The 26784-nt window shown below is 45.7% G+C and overlaps 1 protein-coding gene across 3 annotated transcripts in view; it reads right to left on the reverse strand.

The window, feature by feature from the left end:
- ift140 (intraflagellar transport 140 homolog (Chlamydomonas)) overlaps positions 1–26784 on the reverse strand; it is a 116850-nt gene that overhangs the window by 28439 nt on the left and 61627 nt on the right. For all 3 annotated transcript variants that reach the window (XM_039776167.1, XM_039776168.1, XM_039776166.1), the window contains exon 18: positions 10552–10751. In XM_039776167.1, the coding sequence (XP_039632101.1) occupies positions 10552–10751 (200 nt within the window). The remainder of the gene's footprint in view (positions 1–10551; positions 10752–26784) is intronic.

Below are 26784 nucleotides of genomic sequence, written 5' to 3' on the forward strand. Positions count from 1 at the left end.
ATGAAGTTTAAAAGACGACGATGCAGGGAGCAGCGATCTGTGAGTAACGTGATAAACAGTCCGATGACCAACGGGCACAGGCGCGAGACCCTCCATACATCCGCAAGCCCAAACAGCGGGGTCCTTTGCCCAGCAGCCCCTGCAGACGTCCAATCAGGGCCATCAATGCCCTCTGGGCAGGCTGGGAAATGGAGTCCATTAATTGGTGCACTGCTACCAGGTCTACAGAGAGACCCCCTTGGACTTCACGCCGACATGTGGTGGGAATTGTGGGCCCTTCTCTGTCCTCTGGCGTGTCTCGCTACTAAATGGTGTCCAGCCAGTTCAGTTGGTCAAAGGGGGGGACGCCATTCAAACTCTAGAAACATCTCAAGGAGAATTAAAGCAAACAGGAGGCACCTGAGCACGACGTGGAGGGACAGACAAAGGACTGAAGACTTTTTAAGAAACTCGTCACTTTGTCATCAGGGTGTAGACCACGGGTGTCAAACTCCAGGCCTGGAGGGCCGCAGTGGCTGCAGGTTTTCTTTCTGCCCCTTTTCCTAATCAGTGTCCAGTTTTCACTGCTAATTAACTTCTCTTCCCTCGATTTCCATTGCCCTGTTTTTAAGGAGTCAGTCTTCTGAGTTGATTCTTTTCTTCATTAAATGTCAGCCAAACAGAAATGAGATGTGAAACAAGCCAACAAGTGACCAGCTAAACTGGGGCTTCAAACTCCAACTAATTTCACTCCAACCAGTCTCTTAATGAGAAGCCGGTTGTTGCTGTTAATTAAACCCGTTACTCAATTCCATGGCTTGTTGTTGCTCTCATTCTGTCACAGCAGACATTTCTAAAACTGCTGATATTCTATTATTTTCTTGGTGACCTGAGAGATGAGCCTTACTGAGACCTTCACCTTTCTTTAATTTCACCTTTCGTTTGATGGGTACAGGGGAGCTGGTCATGTCCGGCTTGTTTTATGTCTCATAGCGGCTGCTAATTAAGGAAAAAAAAAACTACTAAGGGGCAGAGTCGAGCTAATTAAAGCTAAGGCTAAAGAAGTTCATTAGCATCAAAAACTGGTCACTAATTAAGAAGATGGTTAGAATGAAAACCTGCAGCCACTGCGGCCCTCCAGGCCTGGAGTTCGACACCCCGGTGTAGGCTGATGGCCAAAAAAGGTCAAATTGAAATGAAATCTACAGCACAAGAAGGTGTGTGAAAATCACAGCAGATGATGGGCACCACTTCATTCAAAGCTGGCAAGGCAGCAGCAGGGAGGGCTCGTGATTGTTTAAATGGCAGTGCGGTTGAAAACGTCCAAAAGGAAATGCCTGCCTGCTTTGTTTCCATAATCACTGTGTCTGTGGAGCACAAAGGGCAGACGTCTTAAAGCTGCTTGTTACGGGCCTTTGGAAGGGAGACAAAATCTACCTGCTTGTACAGAAGTCAGCACTCGTGACCCAAAGCAGGACAACAAATGGCAGTGGGGCACAGATGATGGGCAAAAATCAGTAAATCAGCTTATTATTTAAATGTCTAGACCTGCCATCAACTTAACGTTCTTATCATATCCTCAATACAAATCCATCCCTCTATATCCTAACTACAGGGTCACGGGGGTCTGCTGGAGCCAATCCCAGCCAACACAGGGCACAAGACAGGGCACACACACACGCACCCACACAATTTCGGATCACCAATCCACCTAACCCGGATGTCTTCGGACTGTGGGAGGAAACCCACGGAGACACGGGGAGAACATGCAAACCCTTAAGGGTCTCCTTACTGCAAGGCAGCAGCGCTACCCACTGCGCCACCGTGCCACCCCTCAATACAAATTTCCCTAGGAATTTGCTGTGTGGGCAGCTTCGACAAACTTTTTGTCCCAGCACCCCATGATGCCTTGTGAGGCCAGCGTGACGTCACCGTGCTATTGTGTGCCCTCCTGGCCTGACTTGCGCCAAGCACGTGCAGAACTTTCAGACGTGTGCACTGTAAGCGTCCATGTTAGGGAGCTCAGGGGTACATCAGCGGACCATAGTGAGATTATTATGAAAATAGCTTCACTGTACATTGGATCTTATACGGCTGGGTTACGCATGCGATGCTCCTCGCTACGTAGTGCAGACTGGGTAGTGACAGGGACAGCAAACCCAAGTATGTAACGCTGACCCCTCACATCTCAGGCTCTGTGGGTGTACGTCAGTCAGAGTGATAAGAACTCGGGAGACGCAGAGAGGGATGGATAAAGGACTGCGAGTGGAGTTCTACCTCTGGGAGGCACGGTGGTGTAGTGGTTGGCACTGCTGCCTCATAGCTCAGGTCCCACGTACCTGGCAGACACTCTCCTAGCCCTCAGGGACACTTAGAAGAGCACTGCGCCATTCCAGTCCACTCAAACCTACTGCAGTTTCTCCTTCCCATCGCCTTTGCTCAGTTTGCTGCAATTCCTGAACGTTTCTGCATTTTTTGAGTTCTTATTTGTTTCTGCTTTTAAAATATTCACAAGTAGTCACCCAGAGCCGCTGCTACTTTGTGTGGGTCTCGAGGACAGCATCTGCAGATGGTCATTTGTTTATTTTATTGTAGGGACCCCAGGAATACCCCCAGCCTTGACCTCACACACACACACACACACACACTGAAAAGCGGCACAATGAATCGATGAAAAAAAGAACAAATGAATCAAATAACGAAGAGAATAAAAATGTACCGACACTACAGAGTAAAGCACAAACTCTGACAAGAAAGTCCAACAGAGTCCAGCACAGCAGGAGCAGAAGACGGTGGAGTGTGGAATGAAACCCCAAGTGAACAGAAACATCTCACGGCCGGACACAAAGTTATTTTTTTGTTCTGCCAGCCAGTCATTCCTCTCTGGCCTCCCATCTGGGTATGAAGTCACCCCCATTCCCGGCCAGGATGCCAGTCCTCCCTCAACACTGCTGGGGCTGCTGGGAGTTGTAGGCAGTTTTAAGAAGATCTTCTCGATATGCCAGTACCTCCAGTCGAGTGTACACACCTGTCTCAGCTTTACTCCTAAGGATTTTTTTCAGTGGGTGTTACAGTGGGATGGCGACTGGCACTACCACCTCATAGACACTCAAACCTGGGTTGGATTCTCGACGGGGTGACTTTATGACTTATGCCCGCGTTTAGGCAGATTTCTTTCGGAGACTCCAACAGGCAAACAGGCCCCTCGATTTGTTTGGTAAGTTTGTGCCCCGTGACTGGCTGGCTCCTACCCTGTACCTCACGTTGCCAATACGGGCAAACCAGCAAATAAAAAGCAGAAACAGATCGTCTATAAATAAACAGAAGAAAAGCAAAGGAAGCTGCGAATGGAAACTGTAACTGCAAAACAAGTGATGGCCGAATCGTTTTTCGGGATGTGGCTTTGACTAACTGACAAAGCTCAAGGTGGATGAAGCTTTAATCCAAATTGTGCAGCTTTGCCCACGTGTGCCAAGCCAGGGAGCGGCTCTCAGCACAAGGAGAGAGGAAACAGCAAACAGAATCCGAGTCTTCCCCAGTAACCTAACCAAGTACCTATTAATTCCCAGAGCAGGAACTACGTCAAGCTGCAGGCAGCAGATTGCGGGAATCCAGCACAATACCGCTGTGCCACTTCATAAAATACGGCAAAAAATAGCTGTCAATGAAAACGTTTATAAAGCTGTCATCTACGCTATTAACATTCTCAAGTTTCCTGCAAATCGGATGTGCTGCTTTCTCTAACAATAACACGAGCACATGTAGAGGGGAAACAGGACCAGCGGTGTGGGCAGAAAGTTCAGCGCCGAGGCCAGCGGTAGCGTTTCTGCTCTTGTGCACGAGGACTGCAGGCCACTGGATAGAAACACAAAGGCGACCTGCGTGGCAATCGAGAACCAGCTGCAGCGGGAACGCCGGACGAAGCTCAACTCAAAAAAGGCAAAAAACAATCGAACATGTAAAAGAAATGGAGGGCTGGCAGACACCAGACTGTTAGAAGGTGGACTGCAATGGCAGCCTATGGGGCGGTTATGCCATCGTGACTGGGCACAAACTGTGGGACTCTTGATTATGGGATTATTTCTCTTCTCGGTACTCAAATGTGGCACTTGGTGCCACGGCCCACCTGCCAAGTTGTTTTGCCTGCCTAAGGTAAAGTCGTCTCTGATGGAGGATCACAGGAATCGTTGGGTAGAGGGGTCCTGTCATCGGATTGGCTGGCTCAGCTGTGGAATGGCCAATGAGGGGAGGCGGCTTGATGCCCGAGGTCTCCAGGACTTATAATAATAAATCCAAATCCTATTATGGGATATCATCTACTGCTAAATTCTGCTCCATACTTGTAATAATTCTATTGTTCTATTGTATTGTACTGATGATTACTTGTGTTCTGTTCTGTGTATTGTGTTGTGTTGACCCCCTTCTTGACACCCACCCTACCTGGTAAGGGGTCTCTCTTTGAACTGCCTTTCCTGAGGTTTTTCCCTACAAGGGTCTTTTCTTGTCTTCTTAGAGAGTCAAGGCTGGGGGGCTGTCAAGAGGCAGGGCCTGGTAAAGCCCACTTGTGTGATTTTGGGCTATACAACAAATAAATGGTATTGTATTGTATAATACTAGGAGGATGGTGGGGTGACACACAGCTAGAGTACCCCAATCCAACCGAGGGCAGCAGGGAGACCCCCCCACAGCACACACCACATGTGGACCCCCAGCAAAGGACTGAGCTCAGCTGTTTTGTTCTCAATGGGGTACATCAATGCCAGGCACTCTCCACTGACAAGCACTGGCAGTAGAATGGGTCGTATCGAGCAGCTCGGGGACGCTAAATGTGACACCGTCACAGGACGAGACTTCTGCCACAGTGCCTGAAGAAGCGAGAAACGTCGAGGAGCAACGACAGCTCAGCCACAAAGTGCCGGACCACGCAAACCCACAGAGCAGGGCCGCCGGGTACTAAGGTGTGTAAAAGCGGCCAATCATTGGGGGCATCACCTGTGGAAGCAACATCAGCACAAGAACTTCATCAAGAGGGTCTTCATGGCCGAGCCGAGCCTAAGATCACTGCGGGCAATGCCAAGCATCGGCAGGAGTGGCATAGAGCACAGTGCCATTGGACCCTGGAGCATGCCACACTACCTGCCAGTCTAATGGATTCATCTGCAGTAAGCATTTGCATTGAGGAAGCGGATTCTCTCCCCTCTTTTTGTTATTCTGTTTCTTTTTATTTGTTTATTTATTTACAATTTTTTTACAATTATTAAAGTTTTGCTCTGCTAGCCTGGCTCTCCTTCTTATGGGTGGGAGTCGATTTGTTTCAAACTTAGTTTTGTTAAACTTGACTTGTTTGTAATGGAATGTGATTTGATTTTAATAAAAAAAAAAAAAAAAATCTGGGTTCAGCAGACGTCAGGATGGCATCACCTTCTGGGCGCCATTGTGCCAAAGGAGGATAATGGCCGCCTTCCAGTGAGGGCCACTGTTCATTCAGTACTAAACAAAGACCTGGCAGATGATTGCACACTTCACTTCGTGGAAGACCCTGCTCTGCTCAGCCTGACTGTGCCGCTGTGGTCCATAAAGACATGGAGGAACAAGAGTGCCCTGCGCTGAGCCCGAACCTCAACTCTGCTCAACACCATTTGGATGGACTGGAATACCAATCACTAGCCAGGTCTTCTCATCCCGTACCTGACCTCACAAGTGGGCACAGACCCTCACAGACGAGAGAGGACAGTGCAGGCCAGCGCCACACTGGAATGGGCTGCCCAACAAGCTCGTATACAGTAGGTGTGCTGGTCAGGTGTCTCCACACGTGTGGCCATACTGTCTACCAGCAATACTGCTACATTCCTCGTTTTATGAACAAACTGCGACTTGTGACCACAGTGACACCTGGACCTTGCTAGCGGGAGGCGCTGAACGGTGGTCTTGGGGATTCGGGAAGGGATTCCTAATCCCAGGGTGGTCCCCTGCAGCTCCCTCTGATCGTCTGTTACACGGGTCTGGCATCAGGGGGTGTGGAGGGACATGTGCTCAGCTGGCAGGAGGAAGACAGGTGCCAGTTTGAGGTATGGGAGGTCAAGGGAGACGGGACATGCGGGGCATGGACCTCCGGTGGGTCACTGCTGTTTGTGCTTATCCCTATGATTGTCCCTTTTTGTTATTTATCCATCCATCATCCAGCCCGCTATATCCTAACTACAGGGTCACGGGGGTCTGCTGGAGCCAACACAGGGTGTAAGGCAGGAAACAAACCCCGGGCAGGGCGCCAGCCCACTGTAGAGCACACACATTAGGGACAATTTAGGATCACCAAGTCACCTAATCTGCATGTCTTTGGACTGTGGGAGGAAACCCAAGCAGACACGGGGAGAACATGCAAACTCCACGCAGGCAGGGAGGACCCGGAGAGCGAACCCAGACGGGTCTCCTTATTGTGAAGCAGCAGAGCTACCCACTGCGCCACCGTGCTGCCCCTTCTGTTATTTAGTTTTGTTAACACCCACCCCATCGTCAACGATATGCAGAAACGATTCAATGGCAGGCAGTGCGTTGCAGGAAACAGTGGAACCATTTATAAAAAAATAAAAAAAAAAATGACCAGAAGAGACAGAAACGAGAAGAGCGCAGAAGACGACACGCCGGTGAAAACACAATTCACAAAATGGCCGACAACACGTTCAAAACGCTGGAGAGTTAAGATATCTTCTAAATACGCAGGTCACTGAGTAATTAACCCACGTGTTCCTTTCTAACTGACTGACTGGTCACTCAAATCGTTGAAAATGCTGCAGCAAATGGGGGGCTGGCCGGGTGGTCTCGTGGCCTCGGAGCCCCTGCAGATTTTGTTTTTTTGTTTTCCTGTCCTCTCAGCCATCGGACCTCACTTTATTTATTCTTTGTTACTTCGTATCACCTAATCTTATTTTTATATATTTTTTTTTTCATCCTGTATAGCAGGGGTGGGCACAGTCGTTCCTGGAGGGCCGCAGGTTTTTTGTTCCAACCCAATTGCTTAACAAGAAGCACTTATTGCTCAAGTGACACTTCTGCTTCATTTTCGTTGTCTCCGTCATTAAGGTTTTGAGGCCTTATTGCTTATTTTAGTTTCATTTAATTAATTAGTTCATTAATTTTAATGGCTCCTTATTACCAATAAGACAAACGAGAGCGGCTTTTCCCCATTTAGCTTGTTCCCGTTGACACCCGTGTGTGCGTGTTTATCGTGCACGGTTTGGTTTAATTAAATACTTGGAAGGAAAGTGAAGAGAAAAAAGTGAAAGACTGAGAATTACTCACCCATTTTAGACTTCAAATCACTCAGATGATATCCTTAGAAAGAAAAATAAAACCTGACATGGCAGAGTTAAAGCACCAACAAGCCATCATATTTAATTATTGGCAACTATTGTTTTCTAATTAAGCACCTTTAGTGTTCAATACCATCCAGCCTCGTCTACTTACTGGGACATTGAACAGTATGAATGTAAACCCGTTTATTACACGACGGATTCAGGACTTTCTTTTAAATCGTTCACAGACAGCTAAAGTACAGGACACTTTTTTAATTGTCATTCATTCAAGGGGTGCGTCTTATCGCCATTACCGTTTACCGTGTACACGAGCGACCTGAGACAGAACGATGTCCGCTGCTCCATTATCAAGTAGGCTCAAAGGACGCATATCTGGGGAGGATGAAGTCAAGTGGACTGGACGGTAAACTGGCCTCTCGCTCGGAATGTAAAAAAGGCCAAAGAAATGATATTTGATTTTAAGAGACAGAAATCTGTATGTTCACCTGTTGGAGTTCTGGGAGAGGAGGTAGAAATGGTGACCAAATAGAAATACTTAGGAACTTACCTAGAAAACAATCTCAACCGGAATACAAATACAAAAGAAATGATTCTCTAAATGCAACCAGCGCTTATTTCTCCTCCATAAACTCAAACTATTTCAAGTAGACAAGAACCTCGCGGTGTCCTGTTACCGCAGTCTCTGGTCACTTCAGTTTCATTGCCATCATTGATGGTGTCTGACAAACCAAAACTCCAAAAAAGCTCCAGCAGATTACGAAGTACGCAGCTAAAGTTATCGGGGCTGATGGAGATGATTTGACGAGTGTGTGTGTGTGTGTGTCAGAGGGCAGGCGACGTCAAAGAAACTGGAAATCATCTCAACTGGTGACAGGCAGCCATTACATGGAGAACTAAAGTTCAGTACATCAGGAAGGAGAGTCGCTTTGAAAACCCCCACAAATCGCTCCTCAAACTCCCTTCTTCCTCGTCGTGCCATACGACTTTTCAATAAGAAATATCGGAGATCATGATTAAGGATTGGGGTGGCACGGTGGCGCAGTGGTAGCGCTGCTGCCTCGCAGTTAGGAGACCTGGGTTCGCTTCCCGGGTCCTCCCTGCGTGGAGTTTGCATGTTCTCCCCATGTCTGCGTGGTTTCCTCCGGGCACTCCGGTTTCCTCCCACAATCCAAAGACATGCAGGTTAGGTGGATTGGCGATGCTACATTGGCCCTAATGTGTGCTTGGTGTGTGGGTGTGTTTATGTGTGTCCTGCGGTGGGTTGGCACCCTGCCCAGGATTGGTTCCTGCCTTGTGCCCTGTGTTGGCTGGGATTGGCTCCAGCAGACCCCCGTGACCCTGTATTTGGATTCAGCGAGTTAGAAAATGGATGGATAGAAAATGGATGGATGGATGATTAAGGATTTGATAGATATCCCCTAACCCTAACCCTAAGCCTAACCCTTTTTGGTGTATCTAACTGCCTTACCTTCACCTTTCTTGTTTCTATTTGTCGTTTTATTTCATTCTGTCTGTTATGAGATGCAACTAAGAAGGCAAATTTCATGTTTTCTTCTGTAAACTGACTAAATAAAGAAACCTTAAACTTATTTGGAACAAAAACTGGCAGCCACTGCGGCCCTCCAGGACTGACTTTGCCCACCCCTTGTAGCAGTGCGACTAGTAGTTAAAACTGCATCTCCCAGCAGTCCCTGCAGGGTCTGTTGGGCTCAAAGGTGGTCAGAGGGGTTTAAAAGGAGGGCAGGTGTCCGAAATGAAGGAGAGCGTTTCCTGTTGTTGTATTTTGTGTGTCGTTCGCCTGTCGGACTGCCTTCTGTTAATGAAGCCGTATTTAGTCGCCGTGTCCTGGATTGTATTCGTTATTAGGGTCTGGATAGTCGTCTGTCGACCTGTGTGCTGAGGACTGACTGTGGATTCACGGCTTTCCCGCTCCTCCACCATCCGTCCGTCTTCACCCTTTCAGTGTCCACTGGTAGGACTGCTTTCTCATTCCCTTTCGGCGCGCAGATCTCTGGACTCTCTCTCGTCATCTCTCATTACGTCTGGTGTGGCTTTTCACGGACTTTGCTGTGTGGCGTTTGTGTTTATGTGTTTAATGTAATTTCGCTGTAGGGGTACTGGGTTGGTATTACTGTTTTCATTTGTATTATTTCGTTTCATTATATTCCTAATTGTTCCCAGTGTGCTTTATTTTGTCTCTGTTTGTGAGGGTGTGCGGGTCGGGCCAAGGCTGGCAGCGTCCCTCTATTAAAATAAATAAATCACGTCAGCTTGACGGTGTGAACCTTAGGGCACCGGACCGCTACAGCCTGGTGTAAAGCACTTTGAGCTCCAGCATTTGTATGAACGTACTCTAGAAAGAGACGGCGTTGTTGTTTAACTCTTTCAGGGCTGATGTCGACTTTCGTCGAAATTCAGGGGTACAGCACAGTATTCAGCCGTAAACTGCGACAAAACTCTCCCATACATTTAAGTTTGACTCTCTTTGCTAGAAGGAAGGTTAAGTAGCTTTGCTGATTTGAACTCAATTCCCTGCGTGAGTAGCGAAGAACAAACAACCTCTAAAATGGCATCGACATCTGGCGAGAGACTAAAGTGAATGTTCAAGTTCAAGTACTCTGTGGACATTTTACATATTATCGCTGAATTGGACTCTGACTTGTCGGACTTGGAATTTGATGCAAGTGATCAGGACATCGAATACGAAAGTGAGGTACCAGCATCAACTGATCCGTCTCCAGATGATCGTGGTGTTTAACACGTTTGTGTAGCTGATATGCCTACGGCAACACTCGCCTGGGAGGACCACCACTTATGATGACATCAAACCAATTGCGTCACACTGCAACTGCCATCGACGCCGACCTGTGCGAAGGCAGCCAGCCCACCGTGCATTCGTACAGGCCGTCGAGGTGCCCCCACGCAGCCACTGCATTGAGAGATTCCGAACTTGCGCCAACAGCAGCCACAGCAGGCAGCAACAGACATTTTATGCTGATTTATGCGTGAAGCCATTGCTTTGTGTGCTTTTCAGAAAAAAACATTCAGAGTTAAAGAGTTAAAGTCCCACTCACTCACTCACTCACTCCGACAGGCCTTTTGCAGCGTGAGCAGCCGATATGCACTGCCGTGACTTCACCATTGATTAATATTTCCTTATTACTTTAATGTTTAGTGACTGTTTCATTACCGTGGAGTCAACTGATGGTCTGTTATACTCTTGAGTGTCCTGAAAGGCGTCGTAAACAGACTGACGTACCTCTTAATCAGCTTAATAGACTTGAAGGCCTCATCCATGTCTCCGATGGTCAGGTAGAAGCTGAAGTTCAGCATGGCCTCTCGGGTGCTTTTGTCACAATCCTCCAGACCCACAAAATCGCGCATTGGCCTCCGTGACACCATCTCAGGTGCTGACGAGGGAGCTGGCGCATCTTCTCCTTCAGCCACCTTTTTTCCAGGCTGTGCTCATTCAAGAAAAGATAAAATTGAATTGAGATGTAAGCATTTTTTTTTTTATCTTGCTTAGCAATGATGGAAGCGTTTTAGAAACACATAGGCGGTGAAACAAAAAACACACACACACACAAAATTGTGCCTTTAAATGCCACTTTTCAAAGTTCATTCAGAAGGTAAGTTTGTGAATAAAGTTGAAATATCAGCATTGCTGGTTTTTGCTTCATTTCGTCTCATAAGTAGGGGATTGTCAAGTGACAGTGAGGCCCATCAGTTCCTTACCAGTTACGCCGAGACGATCACAGCTGGATTAACAACAGCCGATGCGAGAAGCGCACACCTGAAATACCAGGGCGCCGGCGGGACTAGAGTTGGGCTACCGACTGTGACGGTCGTGGGACGCGGCTCTGAGCACTGCCCTTATGTTCACATTCAATTCACTAAGGCAGAACCCACCCGCAGCTCCTCCAAAGCCCCCAATGTGTTTATCTGCAGTACAGAAAGGTGGACAACTGAACGGTAAGGGGGGTCCACAGTGCGATTCATTCGGTGTCTTTAACCTCTGAATGCCCAGTTGACATTATCAAGCACACATACAATAAGTGGTGGCTCTGAGGCTAAGGACCTGCGCTGCTATCCGGAAGGTTCAAGTCCTGCGACTGCCAGAAGGGATCCTACTCTGGTGGGCCCTCAAGTAACCTGAACATTGCTGCACAATGGCTGACCCTGCACTCTGACCTCCAAAGGTCATACGAAAAGACAGCTTCATATTTGGAAAAATAAAGAAGGTCAAATTAAAAAAAAAAAAAAATTACAAATTAAATAGATTATAAAATAAATCATAGATAAAATCGAACATCTGGAGAGAACTACTTCACAGATTTACATCGGGTTTCTTTCTAGAATTTGCTTGAACATTCCGGTTGATTTTGCGACTTCTCTCTTTTGTGCAAAGAATAACAGTTGGCTTACAGGAGCGATATATTCACCCTAACCCGAGAGAGAGGCTCCGGTCCGAGGGGAGGGAGGAAGCCAGCGGGACCCTTCTCACTGTCCTGTGTCACTGCTATGTGGGCCGAGCTGCTGGGGACAGCTAGTATAATTTTATATCTATTAAAAAAAAAAAAGTATATACAGTATACACATACATATACAGAGTGAATCAAAATTATGTTAGCATTTGAATGGCGGAAACCTCAACCTGTTCGCCATCACGTTCAACACATGGACCAAAGGTGGCACATAAATTGTATATGTCTATACAGAGCAGTACCATTAGTGTTAACATAACTTTGATTGAGCCTGTAATTTTATATACTGTATATAATTTTATGACAGGATTTGGGGGGATGTGTCTTAAACCAGTTTGACGAGTATTTCTCTGCTAAAGTCTTTGTCTCATTCCCTACACAAAGCCAAAGCCAGGTTAGCTTAACATACGGTCTTGGGGGGTTGAGGTGTTAAGATGTTCTGTTTCTCTCATTGGTCTGAGGTATGGCTGTCTGGAAGTGTCTTGTCTCAGAGGCCTTTAAGTACCATGATGTCCTATTGGTTCTAGGAATTGGAGAGAACATCTATAAATCAACCACATTCTCTCTCTCTGACCAACATATGATGAAGAAGCATCTCTCTTGCTAACCTGTGATGATGAAGACAACACAATGAAGAGCCCAGTGTCAGCAGCCATATTGAACAGACGTGTGGCTACAAGCTGAGCACCAGTGATGCCTTAACTAGAGACATTAAGTAACTGCAAGTCTGTGTGCCACCTGAGCTACACATCACCATTTCTCAGGTCGTATGGCTGCCAATATTCAAATGTACTTTGTTTTTTGTTATTATTTATGAATATTATCAGTAATACATTATTTTATGTGTAACTTAACTCCTGCTTGTCTTTTTACTACATCTAATTGCCTGATGTTATAGATTTAGAAGGGAAGGTGGAGATAAGTTATATACAGTGGTAAGTCTGTGAGATTAGGTATTCTAAGGCTACATATTAATAATACAATAGGGGACAGTAGAGCAATATATATTACTCTACCAACATAAAACTATATATATATATATATATATATATATATATATATATATACTAGCAGGAGTGCCCGGTGTTGCCCGAGAATCTATGTTCTAGTCCTTTGTTTCTCCACTCTGGATTCTGTCTGCTGTGGCGTTTCAGACGCCCTTGAAATAGACTTTTTTCTGGCATCTGAAGTGGACCTACATCTTTTTTTTTGGTGGTGTGGGTATATTAGTGAAAAGCAGGACAATTCTAATGTGTGATGTGGTATTACGACCGGAATAAGCACCACAGTGAGATGAATTGACCTTATTTACAACACGTCAGAAAGCGAACAAACAGCACGAGTCAGTCAGAAAGACCAACACTGAAATCGTACTGTGAGTTGTAAAGTGAGCAAATAGCACCACAAATACAGAAAGCCAGTCACGCGCACTGGGTTGTTCACATTTTACATCCATACGGCAGTTCCTCTTCACCCAATGAAAGCAGTCAGCCGTCTCATACTTGGACACTTGTGCCATCTCTTGGCAATTTAAAGTAGCATGGGTAAAGAGCGAGGCACAGGGACCAAACGTGACGCTAGATGGCGCCGCCGTTAACGTCTGTTGCAACATGCGGCCATCTTGTCGATGAGAAGTACTGCCGAATGTTGTGTCGGTGAAAAGGTGCCCTGTGCTTCACCAGGAACATTTCTCCCAACCAAACATACCCCATGACCCCTTCCTGGTCACAAAGGAACCCCATCCCCAGTTTGGTGGCAATCGGATGCCCGGTGCAGATTTGTATGACGGACAAACAAGAATACATACATCAACTCTGCTTTATATATTAGATATATATATGTGTGTGTATGATTGATCTATACTAATAAAAGGCAAAACCCTCACTCACTCACTCACTCACTCACTCACTGACTCACTGACTCATCACTAATTCTCCAACTTCCCGTGTAGGTAGAAGGCTGAAATTTGGCAGGCTCATTCCTTACACCTTACTTACAAAAGTTGGGCAGGTTTCATTTCGAAATTCTACGCCTAATGGTCATAACTGGAAGTTATTTTCTCCATTAACTGTAATGGAGTTGAGCTGGAATGACGTGGGGGGGCGGAGTTTCGTGTGACATCATCACGCCTCCCACGTAATCACGTGAACTGTCAACGCAGTGCGTAGAAAACTAGGAAGACCTCCAAAAAGGGCTTAAGAAAACATGCATTATATAATTGAGAAGACAGCGAAACAATAAGAAGCAGCGAAAGTGACATATACTACCATATTCATGAGTGCTGCTACCTCGAAAGAAAGCAAGGTGTAAACCTAAACTTTAAATTAAGTTCATAGACAGGCTACGCTGGCGCTTCACATGCCCACAGGTAATGCGGGATACAAGTTTAATGAGAGGACGAGGATATAAACGAGAGTTTTGATCACTTTGTAACTAAGTTAAAATTGTAGGTGAAGGGGTGTGCTTATGCAAATTCCGAGACTGTGTTTGTGGGGATTGACAGTTAAGGCGGGTGGGGAGTCACGCCATCATATCCCTCCCATTTACCTCATTTGCTCTGAGCTGAGCTCGCGCTAACGCCGTCTTCAAGCAACTTGTCACACTGCCACCAAATACTCACAGAAAAATCCACAAGTTAATACACACGCTGTCTCTAGAGTTTCTCCACACTGAATCCTCCAGGCACTACTTACAAAAGGTTACATTGACAATCGTGTTACGTTATTTTTAAAATCTTTCCTTTTCTTAGCACAAGCACAGCTGAGAAGCTTCATGCATGTGCTCCATAACGTTAAAAATAATGCATTTAATCACACTTTGCATTACAAGCAAAGGGAGCTTTTGTCAATGCATGATTTCCTGGTACACGATTACATTGATCAGCATCCCGATTCATTTTACCCTCGCACCACCTTAGTTTGAGAAGAAGTATGAAAAATATGAGGTTAACACAGAAAAACAGATCACCAATTCAAGCTTTATGAATAATCGATTCGCCATCAATAATTGTTTTGGTAAAGCCATCCTCCTTCCATTTTATAATTTTTCCGCCACTAGCCATGATTAAATGAACGGTAAATAAAGTAAGAGCAAAGCGAGGGTGACTTATTTAGGCAGGCATATATATGACAGCAACACTCATGACAATGTCAATCATGTTACGTTATTATTAAAATGTTTCCTTTTCTTTTTCATTACTTCTTTAACACACTACTTCTCCGCTGTAGGCGGGTATTTTGCTATATATATAATATATGAATGACCTCCAAAGAGCGCTGAGACTTTTGATATCATGAACGTGTCTGCAAAACTGTGGTCTCCTGCCCAGCAAAAGTCGAGCAGCCAGCGCCGCATAGCTGTGCCGGCCTTTGAGACGCTGACTGCGCTTCTGCCTTAAGTCAAAGTGAGCACTTTTAATTTTTTCATCCTCCCCGCGCTATAGCCCAGACAAGTGCAAACACGGACCCCTTTTCTACACCACGGCAAAATAATATTAAGGCGATTCACACTTTCTTTTGCACGTTACGATTATGAGGTCCTCACTCGGATTATGAAGACACGACACGAGTGGAGGACTGACAGTGCCATCACAGCCGATTAATGGCGGGACGCCTCACCAGTCTACACAAGACCCACCGCGACTGTCCCCAAAAGGCGATCATAACGCCAGCGAACACATCTCTATACTATATAAAAGAAAAAGGCAACTTTCCTTTCTTTACACCTTTTATCCCAAACCAAAGCCTTTCTCTCTTAACACTGCAGAGGACACAAAACTAATTTTCTTTAAATGCCGGTAAGGCACATTACCAGAGGCACAAATTTGAACGCTCACATAGAAAATGTAATTTCTATACCACAGCCGTCGTGTAGCCTTTCAAAAGGGATCTACTACCGAGATGATCCATATACATTTTAGCTGCTGTTAGTTACTTACCTGTTGTGTTACACAGTCTTTAAAATGTAGTTTACCTGCAACCACTCCAGTAGTGCTCAATGTACCTGTACTTCTTAAAACGTTAATGTTTTACTGTTTAATAACTTATAGACTATATTTTATTATTTTTCCCTTGCACTCAGTGACCAAAGCTATACACACACATATAGACACATACAAACATACACACAAGTATATGTATGTGTATATATATATATATATATATATATATATATATATACACACACACACACACATACATACATATATATAATTTGTGTGTGTGTATGTATGTGTGTGTATATATGATGTAGATAGGTATGTATATATATAAGTGTATATGTAGATATGTATATAGATATGAAGATATGTATGTATGTATATATATATATATATGTATGTGTGTGTGTGTGTGTGTGTGTGTATATATGACAGCAGCAATCCAAGCTGTGAGAAAACAGTAAAAGGAGGCGTGTCAGACGTCGTGGTACATTTTCTGATGCAGCTAGACGAAAAAAACTTTGTGACGCTGCCACCAAATACACAAAACAATTACTTTGACAATCATGTTACATTATTTTCAAAATGTTTCCTTTTCTTTCTCTTTCCTTCTTTAACACACTACTTCTCCGCTGCCTATATATATATATATATATATATATATATATATATAGATATAGATATAGATAGATAGATATATATATATATAGATATATATATAGATAGAGATATATATATATAGATAGATAGATAGATAGATAGATATGAGAACAACACTCATATCAATGACAAAACAATTACATTAACAATCATGTTACGTTATTTTTAAAATTTTTCCTTTTCTTTTTCGTACCTTCTTTAACACACTACTTCTCCGCTGCGAAGCGCGGGTATTCTGCTAGTATATATATAAACACACACACATACATACAAGTGAATAGCTTGTTAAATGAAAGTCATGCACTGCAGGTGCGCATTGCTCCATTGGGTCAAGGTGAATTTCAGAAATGACAGTCCGCTCAGGTACTAAAATAAAATACAGACAGGCTAGCTAAATAAAATTGAACCTGTGAAATGTCACTTATATAATGATAAATTGTAACTACCCATTATATTGTCCAACTGCGCATAAAACCCAACCGTTTAAGCCCTTGGGGACATCTGTGCACCGTCACATAGCTGATATTTACAAACTGACTTCATTCGTGAAACGTCACCGCTATTCTTGACATTTCAACTTAATACTTTAATGAAGGTCGTGACATCCTTTACGTGTTCTGAGACCGCCACGGTATGCTGGGCTGGTGACGCACCTCAAGTGTGGCCGACCAATCAACAAGTCGAGTAAAGCAGCAGGCACAGTTATGGGACGCCCTGTGGTCCCGCTGGACGCCGTGGTGGAGCGGAGGATGAAGGTAAAACTGATGGCCATTATGAGCAACAGCTCACATCCCGCCTGTGACACACCAGCCAACAAATCATTAAGCAGAAGTGTGTCAAGAAACGCTACTGAGTTTGTGTCAAACACCACCCTGACCATCTCATCTTCCTCTCCATAAGCACAGTCCTTCACCCGTGAATATTTACCCGTGGCAGTTTGCTATTGGATTGCGCTGACGGACGGCCTTATATGGGCAGGCACTAAATTACAAACGCCAGCGTAGCCTGTCTATGAACTTAATTTAAAGTGTAGGTTTACATCGTGCTTTGTTTCAAGTAGCAGAACTCATGAATATGGTTGTATATGTCACTTTCGCCGCTTCTTATTGTTTCGCTGCCTTCTCAATTATATAATGCATGTTTTCTTAGCGCTTTTTGAGGTCTTCCTGGTTTTCTATGTACTGCGTGATTACGTGGGAGGCGTGATGATGTCACACGAAACTCCGCCCACGGCATTGAAGCTCATCTCCATTACAGTAAATGGAAAAACTGCTTCCAGTTATGACCATTACGCGTAGAATTTCGATATAAAACCTGCCCAACTTTTGTAAGGAAGCTGTAAGGAATGAACCTGCCAAATTTCAGCCTTCCACCCCACGGGAAGTTGGAGAATTAGTGATGAGTCAGTGAGTGAGTGAGTGAGTGAGTGAATGAGTGAGGGCTTTGCCTTTATTAGTATAGATATATATACAGTGGTGTGCAAAACTATTTGCCCCTTCCTGATTTCTTATTCTTTTGCATGTTTGTCACACAAAATGTTTCTGATCATCAAACACATTTAACCATTAGTCAAATATAACACAAGTAAACACAAAATGCAGTTTTTAAATGATGGTTTTATTATTTAGGAGAAAAAAATCCAAACCTACATGGCCCTGTGTGAAAAAGTAATTGCCCCTTGTTAAAAATCACCTAACTGTGGTGTATCACACCTGAGTTCAATTTCCTGATTACTGCCACACCTGTTTCAATCAAGAAATCACTTCAATAGGAGCTGCCTGACACAGAGAAGTAGACCAAAAGCACCTCAAAAGCTAGACATCATGCCAAGATCCAAAGAAATTCAGGAACAAATGAGAACAGAAGTAATTGAGATCTATCAGTCTGGTAAAGGTTATAAAGCCATTTCTAAAGCTTTGGGACTCCAGCGAACCACAGTGAGAGCCATTATCCACAAATGGCAAAAACATGGAACAGTGGTGAACCTTCCCAGGAGTGGCGGCCGACCAAAATTACCCCAAGCGCAGAGGCGACTCATCCGAGAGGTCACAAAGACCCCAGGACAACGTCTAAAGAACTGCAGGCCTCACTTGCCTCAATTAAGGTCAGTGTTCACGACTCCACCATAAGAAAGAGACTGGGCAAAAACGGCCTGCATGGCAGATTTCCAAGACGCAAACCACTGTTAAGCAAAAGAACATTAAGGCTCGTCTCAATTTTGCTAAGAAACATCTCAATGATTGCCAAGACTTTTGGGAAAATACCTTGTGGACTGATGAGACAAAAGTTGAACTTTTGGAAGGCAAATGTCCCGTTACATCTGGCGTAAAAGGAACACAGCATTTCAGAAAAGAACATCATACCAACAGTAAAATATGGTGGTGGTAGTGTGATGGTCTGGGGTTGTTTTGCTGCTTCAGGACCTGGAAGGCTTGCTGTGATAGATGGAACCATGAATTCTACTGTCTACCAAAAAATCCTGAAGGAGAATGTCCGGCCATCTGTTGTCAACTCAAGCTGAAGCGATCTTGGGTGCTGCAACAGGACAATGACCCAAAACACACCAGCAAATCCACCTCTGAATGGCTGAAGAAAAACAAAATGAAGACTTTGGAGTGGCCTAGTCAAAGTCCTGACCTGAATCAATTGAGATGCTATGGCATGACCTTAAAAGGCGCTTCATGCTAGAAAACCCTCAAATAAAGCTGAATTACAACAATTCTGCAAAGATGAGTGGGCCAAAATTCCTCCAGAGCGCTGTAAAAGACTCATTGCAAGTTATCGCAAGCGCTTGATTGCAGTTATTGCTGCTAAGGGTGGCCCAACCAGTTATTAGGTTCAGGGGCAATTACTTTTCACACAGGGCCATGTAGGTTTGGATTTTTTTCTCCCTAAATAATAAAAACCATCATTTAAAAACTGCATTTTGTGTTTACTTGTGTTATATTTGACTAATGGTTAAATGTGTTTGATGATCAGAAACATTTTGTGTGACAAACATGCAAAAGAATAAGAAATCAGGAAGGGGCAAATAGTTTTCACACCACTGTATGTGTGTGTATGATTGATATATATAAACACACACACATACATACAAGTGAATAGCTTGTTAAATGAAAGTCATGCACTGCAGGTGCGCATTGCTCCATTGGGTCAAGGTGAATTTCAGAAATGACAGTCCGCTCAGGTACTAAAATAAAATACAGACAGGCTAGCTAAATAAAATTGAACCTGTGAAATGTCACTTATATAATGATAAATTGTAACTACCCATTATATTGTCCAACTGCGCATAAAACCCAACCGTTTAAGCCCTTGGGGACATCTGTGCACCGTCACATAGCTGATATTTACAAACTGACTTCATTCGTGAAACGTCACCGCTATTCTTGACATTTCAACTTAATACTTTAATGAAGGTCGTGACATCCTTTACGTGCTCTGAGACCGTCACGTGGTATGCTGGGCTGGTGACGTCACCTCAAGTGTGGCCGACCGAATCAACAAGTCGAGTAAAGCAGCAGGCACAGTTATGGGACGCCCTGTGGTCCCGCTGGACGTCGTGGTGGAGCGGAGGATGAAGGTAAAACTGATGGCCATTATGAGCAACAGCTCACATCCCGCCTGTGACACACCAGCCAACAAATCATTAAGCAGAAGTGTGTCAAGAAACGCTACTGGGGCTCCTTGACACGTACAGCGATACGCCTTTGTCGCGCCTCACTGGGACGGCCCTCTTATCCATAGCCAAGTAAGTAAGTTTTCCTCTTTTTAGTAATTCTTGTGTATATTTGAGAGGGTTGCTGTTTGTTATAATATTTCTTTAACTTCTGTAAAAAGTGACATTTCTCCCTTGGGATGAATAAAGTACTCTCTTATTACGTTGCAATTTAAATAGACATTTCAACTCAATTCATGAAATTACCTTCGAGATTAAAGGCAAAATGATATTTGAAATGCACTTTCTTGTCTCGCCTCTAGGTGGCCCTAATACACTTCCATACGTTATTGATGGAATTAAAAAATGAAAGCTAAACAGAACAAGCCCTACAAACTGGCATCGTAACTCCATATTTGTGCCATGAAATATCGATCAGAAACTGAGGGCTCAAAGGGCACACACAACATTAAGATACGACCACAGGGAGAGCTATTGGTTGGGCTCTAGTTAACGGGGGAAACCCAGTCTGTCGACAAGTCAGTGGGACGCATTAAAAGAAATTGATTAGGGGGGGTAGAAAGGGGAAAGCAGAATCAGAAGCACTAATGGGAATTCTGCTCCACTCTTTCTAAAAATGCCGTGGAGATGACAAATCTCTGAATGAATGCGACAAACGCAGATGTGCTCTCCGCTGTTGAAAACTCCTGGCACACCCAGGCCCTGTCCTTGACTTCTCGCCCTTCGCATGGCTCACTTCCCAAATGCTATTTGTGGAAAACTGAAGCAGCAGCAGCAGCCGAGGGGGTCAGTGCTGACGGAGCAGAGCCAGCTTTAGTGTGAAGACAGCGGAGAGGAGTTGGGTGGGTGGGCAGCGTATAAAACATCACTGCAGGGATCAAAGCGAGGACGACAGACACTTGGAGTAAGCCACCAGGTACAGCTGTGGCCCAAAGATTCGAGAAGGACACAAATATGAATTGTCACAAAGTGTGCCACCGCCGTTGTTAGGATGGCAATTTGCATCGACTCCAGAATGTTCTGAAGAGATGAACTGCAATGAATTACAAAGCCCCTCTTTGCTATAAAAATGAACTTCATGCCAAAAAAACCCTAATTGATTGACTGAATGACGATTGCTTTACTGGTGGGCCACTTGAGCAGCTGCTGGAGTCTAAATCCACCTCACTTAATATTGATTAACAACACAGAACTACCAAAGACCCCGCTGTCAGATATCGGTTAGCATGTCGCTTATGCACATTCACACACGCAACGTCGTCACCTTTATAGTTTCACCCGCTGAAATACACGGCATTGCCGTCCGTTCATCCATTATCTAACTCGCTATATCCTAACTGCAGGGTCACGGGGGTCTGTTGGAGCAGGAAACAAACCCTGGGCAGGGCACCAGCCCACTGCAGGGCACACACACACACACACACTAGCATCGCCAATGCTCCTAACCTGCATGTCTTTGGACTGTGGGAGGAAAGCCAAACAGGCATGCAGGGAGGACCCGGGAAGCGAACCCAGACAGGTCTCTTAACTGTGAGGCAGCAGCGCTACCCACTGTGCCACCCAGAAACTAAAGTGTTTCTTTAATTGTTTGAGAAAAGTATAATTAAAAAAAAAAAACAAAACACAACTTTAAAAATAAAAATAAATTAACAAACAATGAAGACTCACTAATGCGCTTGTCTTGCGGTCTTGTATGTTGACGTTCAGACCCGACCAACTCGATTTAATTTCAAAAGCAGCAGGCACCCGGGTGATGGTGGCGCTCAGACATAACACAGGCTGGCAGTCACCTCCAGTTCGCCCTCTGGTGGTCGGTCCGAGTGCCAACTGGATGATAACATGCACACAAGACCGCGAGATCATACCCAGAAGGGCTGATTTCACCTGACGGTATTTCTAGTCGACCAATGAGAAACAAGTGTACCGAGTTTCATGAAAATTGCTCCAGCCATTCGGACGTGATGCTGGAACATTCGCACACACCCACACACACCCACACACACCCACCGACTGAATTTTAAATATAGACAGATAGATAGATAAGAAATTAAGCCCGACTGTGAGGAAGGAGTGTGGGCTTTGATGTCCAGCACAGGCGTCTGCTTTGAAGGCCTACGGATGGAACTGAAGTTTGTTAGGATGTGTCAGAGAACAAGAGCAAAACCAGCCTGGCCTACAGTCGTGTTGAGAAGGACACAAATCTGAATTGTCACCAAGTGTGCTGCCTCGGTTGTTATGATGGCAATTTGCATCGAGTCCAGAATGTTCTGACGAGTGATCAGATGAACTGCAATGGATGACAAAGCCCCTCTCTGCCATGAAAATGAACTTCATTCCCAAAAAACCACTGCATGTCAGCCCTGCCACCACAGGACCTGCTGACGTCATTTCAGTGATCATGCGGGTGAGAGTGACGACGAGGACAAGGCTGGAGGTCACTCGGTCAGGCTGATTGAGCTACAGTAGAGAGGTGAAGAAGGCGTCAGGGTGCCCAATAAAGTCGAGCAAGCGTCAGGAGCGTCTCCTAAAGTGGATTCAGCTGCGGGCACCACCAGGGCAGAGCCTACTCAGGAATGGCAGCAGGAAGGTGGGATTGAGGTGAAGACTTGTGGAGGATGGCCTGGTAGGTGTCAAGATGGGCAACAAAGAAGCCAAGAAAAACATCAGGGATGGACTGACATTCTGGGATTGGACTGCTGAGGACTGCTGGGGGAAAGTCATTTTCTCTGATGAATCACCTTTCTGATTGTTTAGGGCATCTAAAGAAGAAAAGGTGAGTGGCGCCACCATCAGTCCTGTGCCAGGCCAACAGTAAAGCATCCCGAGACCACTCACGTCAGCCGAGGCAGTGGGGGGCTCACTCACAATTTGGCCTAAGAACACAGCAGCCCTGAATAAAGAACGGGAGCAAAACATCAACCGAGAGCAACGTGTGCCAACCATCTGAGAACAGTTTGGTGACCAACATGACGGAGCACCGGGCCATAAGGCCAAATTGGGAATTCAGTGGCTCAGGGAACAAAACATTGAAATTTGAGGTCCATGGCCAGGAAACTCCCCAGACCTTCATAATCCAATTGAGAACTTGTGGTCAGCCCTCAAAAGGCGGGTGGACAAACAAAAACCCACCAATTCTGATTCTGCCATCAATCAGGATTTGGCTCAGAAGTTGACTGCCAACCGGCCTGCCAGGGTGAATTGCAGAGGTCTTGAAAAAGAAAGAAGGGCCAACACTACAAATCTGGACTCTGTGCCACATAAACTTCATGTCATTGTCAATGAAAGGCTTTGAAACGTCTGAGCTGCTCTTAATTCTACTTCAGTACACCACAGAAACATCTGACACAAAGATCTCAAAACACTGAAGCAGCAGACTTTGTGAACACCAACACTGGGGTCCCAAATGTCCCCCACGATTCTGTGTTTCGGCTCATGTTCTGCCTCTTCTCAGACAGGTTACCGGTGTAAGTCCCTGTCCACCTTGCTGTATTGTTAAGCCGGTGACACGCTGAACAGCTTCTAGTCATCACCGAGGAGGCCAAATGTGATGACCGAGTTGCTGATTTTGTCGCCTGAGTATTACACGACTATAAATCGCACTTCGTGATGAATTTCCAGAACAATTTCACATTTCCAAAGTATCGCAAACTTCACGTCATTGTCCATAAAAGCCTTTGAAACGTCTGAACTGCTCGTCATTCTACTTGAGTATCCCAAAGAAACAAACATCTGACACAAAGATCTACAAACACCGAAGCAGCAGCAGACTTAGCGGACACCAACACGAGGGACCTTCTCCAAACTTCAGGCCGCGACTGTAATGTGGTGGACGGTGAGACTTTAGGGATTTTCAGAACTCGACTTGATGATTTTATGGAAGAAATAAGTGGAGAGGACTGGTGGGCTCAGTTGGGCTGAACGGCCTGCTCTCGTCTCGACTGCTGTAATGCGTCTCAGCTCAGTCAGGCCAGAAGTAAATAAAAGAAGTGACCTCCGGTAACTGGTGTTGCACTTTGGTCACTAGAATTCATTTTGAAAATGTTCTTTCTATAATCTGCTCCTGAGCCAAGCATTATCAAATTCCACTCTGTTTTCTGATCTGAAGCTGGAGAAAGATGGAGTCTATTTATTCACAAGCAGAGCAAACAATAAATGAAAATGAAATACAAAATCCGGGGCTCCCAGAAGAGAAGGCTGAAGAACAGAAATGAAGAAAGATACTCACATAAGGCTGAAAGAGGCCACCTCTCCGAAACAGCAACTAGCAGCCATGCAGAAAATGAGAGAAAGAAATGGCAGAGCAAAATAAAGCGCAAAAAAGGGAAGGCAGAAGACAGATGAGTACAGCAGCGAGCGTGAAAAACAGACGAGCTTCACAAAAACATTTGTTTGAAAGATCCCACCTTACAGGGGGTTGAGAAAGTATTGAGACCCCTTCAGCTTCTGCACATTCCTGTGTTGCACTGTAATTGGCGCACACTGCCAACCTCCGCGTCGCCGCACCCACCACAAGACGAACCACCCGATTGAGATTTGAGTGCAGCCTGGCAATGGGTGACACCTCAGCGCCACACTCAACAGTGTGAGGTTCTTTTACGGTGGCTGGAGTGCCAATCCTGTCACCAACCCCTGTATGTTGGAGGACCTGCATGCAGATTAAAGTCATACCCTGGACGGAGCGATGGCAGGTTAAGGGTCTGATCGAGTAGCGTCACTTCTGGCGTTTTGTGGGATTAGAACCGGAAATCGGAAGGCAAATCCCTGGCCTCAGGGCCACCATTCCGCCTCCGCCGGTGTTATAGATTTCATTTTAAGTGGATACATTGGCCCCTCTGTTACCCACCAAAAACACAGGGTGATCAATTGACAACACGTTTTGATGTCTCTGTAAAAGGATTAGGGTCCAAGTCTTCAGAGTCCTGGGGCTTCCTGTTTGTGAGTCACGGACGCCATCCAGTGACCTGAGTTGAAGACTGGACTCCTTCACGTGTGTCACTTCAGAGGGTCCTTGGGTACCACTGGTGTGACTTTGTGTTGCTCACAGAGTCCTGAATGAGGCACATGACCTGCATTGTGAGGGCGTTATGTCAGTTATGGCACTACGGCCATGTGGCGCGATTACCCGAGGGTGATCCGGCTTGTAGGACTCTCATTGTTGAGGACCCAAGTGGCTGGACCAGGCCAAAGGCACCAATTTTGGGTGGGGGCTTGAGTTGGGATAGTGGGGGGGGGGGGGTAATGAGGTCACTGGAAAGGGTTGTGTGGCACTCCTGATAACTCTGCAAAAGGATGAAGGTCCAAGTCTTTAGAGTCCTGGTGCTTCCTGTTTGTGACACATGGACGCCATCCAGTGACCTGAGACGAAGGCTGGACTCCTTCATGCGTGTCTCTTTGGAGGGTCCTTGGGCACCACCGGTTTGACTGTGTCCCGAATGAGGCACACTATACCTGCATTGTGAGGGAGCGTCGGTTATGGCATTACGGCCATGTGGCGCGATTACCCGAGGGTGATCCAGCTCATTGTTGAGGACCCCATTGGCTGGACCATTCCAAGGGGATGCCCACATAACACCTGGACCGTGTGTCTGCCCCTGCCATCCAGCATCCCCAGCTGTTTTTGTCATGTACTGGGTGCGCCAACACCCTGTGCCAGTGTATGCTCCCCGACCTGACCTGATGTTTTCAAAAAGGTTTGCAAATTTATTACAAATCAAAAGCTGAACTCTCCCCTTCCTGAAAGTATTCAGACCCTTTGCTGTGCCACTCCAAATTGAGCTCAGGTGCCACCTGTTTGCTTTAATTCACCTTGAGATGTGTCAAGAACTTGACTGGAGTTCAAATGTGGCACACTGGACTGAGTGGTCATCATGTAGATGTGTACAGAAGGTCCCACAAGTCACACTGCATCTCAGGACACCAAGCCACGAAGTCCCAAGAACTCTCCATAGACCAGGTGTGCACAGTTTGTAGAGACTTACCCAGGAAGGCTGAAAGCTGGAGTTGCTGCCAAAGGGGACACCCGAATTCTTCTCTTTGGGCAGAACTCCTCAAGACCAACAACTGGCTGTGACAGATAGAAGGTCATTTCTGGAGGGTGGGACTGGATTGTGTGTCTGCCTGATGACCCAAAGGGTTGCCAACCAGGACCCTGGAGAGTGTTTCCATCAGTTTGTAGAGACTTACCCAGGAAGGCTGAAAGCTGGAGTTGCTGCCAAAGGGGACACCCACGTAACAACTGGCTGCGACAGATAGAAGGTCATTTCTGGAGGGTGGGACTGGATTGTGTGTCTGCCTGAGGGGTTGCCTTGACTTGAAGTAAGTGACTTGACTTGAAGTAAGTCTCGTCAGCCTTGTCACATGTCACTCAGGGCAAAGCAGGTGACGGCTGCTCTTCAGAGTACTAAGTGCTTGTGGTGTTAAAGGTGAAGGGGGCTACTCTTGAGTAAAAGGCATACAACAGCCCCCCCTGGACTCTGACAAATGGCATAAAAGGGACTTTGGTCTGATGAGACAGAAACGAGCTCAAAGCATTACGTCTGATGAAGGCCGGGCACTGCCCATCACCTGCCTAATATCATCCCGACGATGAAGCAAGGTAGTGGCAGCACCACGCCATGGGTGTGCAGGGCCAATGAGACTTGAGGGAAAGATGAATGCTGTCAAATACTGAGAGGACCTTGAAGAAAACCAGCAGAGTGCAGCCACCTCAGACCGGGGCGACAGTTCGATGGC

This window comes from Polypterus senegalus, chromosome 13, assembly GCF_016835505.1.
Source record: "Polypterus senegalus isolate Bchr_013 chromosome 13, ASM1683550v1, whole genome shotgun sequence".
NCBI lineage: Eukaryota > Metazoa > Chordata > Cladistia > Polypteriformes > Polypteridae > Polypterus > Polypterus senegalus.